The sequence below is a fragment of the Brassica oleracea genome, unplaced genomic scaffold (genome assembly GCF_000695525.1).
Source record: "Brassica oleracea var. oleracea cultivar TO1000 unplaced genomic scaffold, BOL UnpScaffold01339, whole genome shotgun sequence".
Classification (NCBI taxonomy): Eukaryota; Viridiplantae; Streptophyta; class Magnoliopsida; order Brassicales; family Brassicaceae; genus Brassica; species Brassica oleracea.
Genome location: NW_013617879.1, coordinates 8,209 through 13,714, shown reverse-complemented (window position 1 = coordinate 13,714; position 5,506 = coordinate 8,209). Strand labels below are relative to the sequence as shown.

At 41.7% G+C, this 5,506-nt stretch overlaps 1 protein-coding gene across 1 annotated transcript; it reads right to left on the bottom strand.

The window, feature by feature from the left end:
* Positions 1-2,739: 2,739 nt before the first annotated feature.
* LOC106321236 (probable methionine--tRNA ligase) lies at positions 2,740-4,242 on the bottom strand (the record flags this gene model as incomplete). The annotated part of the gene is given in 6 exon segments (XM_013759547.1): positions 2,740-3,083; positions 3,165-3,266; positions 3,350-3,579; positions 3,689-3,809; positions 3,891-4,028; positions 4,114-4,242. Coding segments are annotated over 6 exon segments (951 nt in total), but the record flags the coding sequence as incomplete, so codon positions are not given.
* Between the last annotated feature and the right edge of the window lie 1,264 nt (positions 4,243-5,506).

Below are 5,506 nucleotides of genomic sequence, written 5' to 3'. Positions count from 1 at the left end.
CCGATAGTCGCTCCGGGAGGTCGCTTCAGGCTTCGGGAGCGACCTGGAGGGCACGCTGCGAGACGTCGCTCTGGGTCGCTCTTCGCGAGCGACCTCGCTGTGTCGCTCCGGTCACGTCGCTCCGGGTGATGGTGACGCGAGCAACATCGGGGTGTCGCTCTGGTCAAGTCGCTCTGAAAGGGTGTCACAGCGACTTCACGGTGTCGCTCCGGTGAGGTCGCTTCCATGCACTGCTCGTCCATTGATCACCTTTATCACCTTTTTTGAGCTCCAAATGCACCCAAATGTCTCCAAGAACTCCATGTGGTACTCCAATACCTGATAAGGACTCATGTATGCAAAATGCAACCTAAACTTGGCTAAATCCTAGTCTATATGATCAAAATGCACATGGGTGAATGGATAAGACAATGGATATCTAGTACAACTTATAAACGTATCAATTCCAAATCAAATATTATTCGAAATATACTATTCATATATTTGACACATGCAGGCAGGGGAGATTAGACCAATATTCCAAATGCAAGTTGAATCACGTTATTTTTATATATGTATTTAAAATTAGTCTAACTCTTATATTATTTTTATGTCCATGTTAAGAAAAAAAAGCTAAGACAACATAACTCACCGAGCAAGCAATATGCTGATATGCTTGATGTACCAGTCAAGCCAGCTCGACGTGTTGCTACAATTAAATTGTTACTATTACTACTACTATAGTTAAACCAATTGGACTATTATTATCGTAGTTCAAACACTAAACATGAATGATTATGTATCTTTTGAATTCATGATGGATTTTGTATCATTGTTTTGAATATACTCTTTCAATCCTCTTTTACTGCAACCTTTTTCCGGTTCAGCAGTTGTCTTCTTTGGCTTCAAAAAAAATGAAGATAATTTTTTTCCGTAAATAGTATAACTAATACAACTGGTACAATTGGTAAACAAATAACTATCCAAATAAATATTATAAAATAACTTTTAACATATTTCGACAAATCCATATAGTGGAAGATTATACCAACTTTTTCATTGGTTCTACATCATCCTCTTCTATAACATCATTCACATGCTGAAAACAAAAAGCTAATATACCATATTAATTGTAAAGTTATACTAATTATACACGTTATAATTATATTTATTGTAGTTGTATTAGTTATTCACGTTCTAGTTGTACCAGTTATACTAGTTTCAGTTCTAGCTGCCCAAAATGTGGCTATGCTGAAGAAACTATTAACCATACGATTTTTACATGCCCTCCCGCTATGCAATGCTGGGCCCTCTCAACGATTCCTTCGGCTCCGGGAGTCTTTCCATCTGAAAATCTCTATACCAATATGGATTACCTCCTCTCAAGATCCAATTCGGGTGGAACTATGGAGGAATTAACCAGGGTCTTCCCTTGGATTATTTGGTATATATGGAAAGGCCGGAACGAAAAGTTTTTTAATGGATGTGACTTCTCACCTATGGACACGATTGATCTGGCGATACTAGAATGTAATGCATGGTTTTTGGCCAATGAAGAGATCGACCCATGTGAAAGCACCATAGAATGCATACCAAGAACCCCAGTGGTATACCCCCACTGGGGTACCTACATTCATATGTAGGGTGGACGGATCGTGGAAAAATGATGAAACCACGAGTGGAGTAGGCTGGATCCTACAGCTACAAGACGGCTCAATAGATATCCTCGGGCTCCAAGGCTGCCATAGACAAATCTCACCGCTTCATACTGAACTAAAAAGTTTGATATGGACTCTGAAATGTTTATCTCGCCATCAGCGTTACTGCAATTATTTTGTTACTGACTCTCAAGAGCTAGTCAAAATGATCGGTACACCTGAAGACTGGCTAGTCTTTGCAGCTGAACTTAACGAGTTTAAAACTCTATGGGCGTCCTACCAAGATGGACAAGTGGTCTACAAGAGCAGATCCAGTAACACCAAAGCAGACTTCCTCGCAAGATAAGCTCGAACAAGGAAGCGTGTTTTCTCATATGTTAACACGTGTGTGCCACACTGGATCGACATTCGCAACTCGGCTTTTGCCGATTCGTACTAAGATTTATCTTTGTATCTCATCGTGAAAAAAAAAATACTAGTTTCAGTTGTACTAGTTGTACTAGTAATACTCTGTGTTTTTCATTGTCGGAAATTTTGTACGCTGAGCACGAGATTCAATTTTATATAAGAGAAAATGGATTGAGAAAGATGGAGAATTGATCGATTTGGGATCAGAATGAAATTTCATAAAGTTTGAAGAATTTTTTCGATTTTTATTTGGATTGTGAGATGGAGAAATTTTGATAAAAATAAAAAAAAAAAAATTAAAATCTGGGTTCCTAACATTATGAATCAGGATTGATTATGGAATAGATAAAATTGAGTAACACAAGAGGAATCAAGTGGATGTTACATGATTTTAGTTGATTTTGAAAAAATAGTAATGAAAGATGAATGTGAAAATGGTGAGAAGGGTGATGTTTGAGAAAGAGAGATTTGGGGATTTAGGGATCCGAATTGAGTAGGATAGGTCAGTGGGTTAGGATAGTGAGAGGTTGAATTAGTAAATAAGTAGAGCTTTCTAGGTTTCATGATCTTTTCCTCCTATTTTTGATTTAATTTTAATTCATTTTTAAAATAAAAAGGTAAGAAATCCATATGAGATTATTTTGACCTCTTGTGGTCCTTTACAACATTTGATCCTTAAAAAACAGAGGGAGTATAAAAATTAACACTCTCTCTCAAACCATCAATTAATAACCAAAGGTGAAAACAAGTTATTAGTTCAATAGAAACATGTTTGTTAATAAAAAATCCCAATTTTTCAAATGAGATCTACCGGATCGTGCCATTGCTGATGGAGGAAACCTTGCATACACCTGCATCTGTAGTGAAGGGTAAATCTTTGTAGCAAGCAACTAGATTCTCATCTGTGTGCAGATCCACCACAAGAGTCTCCCATACTTTCTTCGTCGGATTTAAGACAACGTCTGGCTCGCCTTCAAACCCTTGAAATCTAACTCGCTCTCCAATCTCAGCCGATTCAGGGGGCTCGACTAACTCCACCTGAAAATTTCCAGCAAAGGAAAACAAAATTTGTCTATAACCGAAATGAAATGGCAATAAGTCTCTTCTTGTGCACTATACCTTGCTGCCGTCACTACTGGAAGCGGCAAGAACCATTCCTTGTGACATAACATCCCTCATTTTCGCCGGTTTCAAGTTGCAAAGAACACAAACCATACGGTTCTGTCCAGAAACAACAGTCAGATTGAAAGATAACTGGGGAGATTGGACAAATGGAAAAAGTTAAGTGGGGAGATTGAACAAACCTGCATCTCCTCAAGAGGTATGTACTTGACCAATCCACTAACAATAGTCCGAGTTTCAGCTCCTCCAACATCAATTTCTTCCACATACAGCGAATCTGCGTTAGGATGTTTCTCAGCCTTGAGAATTTTACCGACTCGAATATCAAGTCTTGCCAGTGTAAGTTCACGATCAGCAGCCGGTTGAGTTTTGGATGTTGCTGCACCTTTTCATGCTTTTTGCTTTTTAGCATCTAAAAGAACAAGAAAAAAAGAGCAGCAGAATATATAATCAAGTTACCGTAGCCACAAATGACTATGATTTAGAAAGTCTAGTAGAGGATGCCAAACAGCGTATAGAACTTGAAAGTTTTGTTTTCTTAAGTTGATCCGCCGCCATATTTGCGGCTTCTGCATCCCTAGCACGTCTATCAGCCTGATTTCCAGCAAACTTGTCTTTGTACTGTTGCACTTCTTCATCTGTCTGTGCTCATAACATTTCACAAGATATAGTTTCAAATGCTACATGGCAATCCCGCCTTTCTATGGAGAGAGAGGTATGTACCAATTCCTTGAACAATGGTTGAGGGGTGCCTATCTTGTGATTGCGAGGCAGAATCTCCCACGGTCTACTTGCTAATAAAACCTCTCCTCCCTCGTCAGAGAGTGAAAATTGTAGTGGCAAATTTAGCTGTTTAAATACCTACAAATTGCGAGATACGCCACTGATCAAGCTTTTGCATTCTTTCTACTAAATCTAAACAGAATCTGTGTGTTTTCAAACCAACCTCACGAGAAAATGATGGCATGAAAGGTTCTAACAATTGTGCAAGAAGATGAACTAAACCAGCAGCAGTTCTTATAACAATTGCACAAGAAGGTTTATCTTCCTTGTAAAGTTTCCAAAATTTGGCTTCCTTCACCAGAATAAATCAGAGCATAGTTGGTTAGCCTGAACAGCCGATAAAATTTAATATATAGATTGATAAAAGAATCGAATTACCTGCGGCGGACTACGACGGCGGACGGCGGCGGAGCTACGGCGGACTACGACGGAGCTGCGGCGGACTACGACGGCGGACGGCGGCGGAGGCGATTTCCGGCGGCGGCGCATGGACGACACGCGTGCAGTCGGCGAAACTTGCGGGGGCGTGTGCGGGCTCATCCGGGCTCCGATTGCGGCTTGGTCGGCGGCTACGGCTTCATCTCGTCGAGAGGAACACGATGATGGCCTTGGATGCACGAGATTCGCAACGGTTAGAAAGATATGGCCGATTTACTGAACGAGCTGCGGCGCATGGACGACACGCGCGCAGTCGGCGAAACTTGCGTGGGCGGGTGCGGGCTCATCCAGGCTCCGATTGCGGCGCGGTTGGCAGCTACGGCTTCGTCTCGTCGAGAGGAACACGATGTTGGCCTTGGATGCACGAGATTCGCAATGGTTAGAAATATATAGCCGATTTACTGAACGGACGAAAACAAAGCTTATGAGGCGGCGGTTTCCGGCGATTCTCGGCTGTGGCGAACGGTGGTGACAAGCTTGGCGAAGTCTCGGCGTGCGGTGGCTCCTACTCTCTCTGGTGGCTCCACTTCAAAGGTTTCTCATTTTCTTCTTCTTCTTAGCTCTCTCTCTCTCTCTCTCTCTCTCTCTCTCTCTCTCTCATTCTCTTTCTTTTTCTAACTTCTCATTTTTTTGTTGATGCCGGTGGAGAAAACAGTGTGAAGGGTGGGTATTTATAGGCAAATAATTGTCCTTCAGATAAATGCATATGACTTAGCCGGGTAACAAACTCCGAGACCGGAATCGGGTCGTTACAATTCTCCCCCACTAATAAAGAATTCGTCCCCGAATTCGAGTCATCCCATGACTGCCAATCAACATTGCAACAAAACTATGAATAATCCATCTGCTTGGTCTCCGAAGCCTCTTCATGAATTTCATCTCTCTCCGTATGAACTTTGACCCACATGGTCATCATACCCTGCTTTGCTTCCACTTGGCGATCCAATATCTTTACTGGCAGACACGATGCACACAAATCCTTGCCAAGGTCGATTGGCAGCTGCTGCAAAATGAGCTCTAGCTCTCTCACGAGCTTTCCAAAACTGACACGGTGGAAGTCTGACAGCTCTGCTGATAAATCCAAACGATAAGCAACTGGTTCAATCCGCTCCAAAATA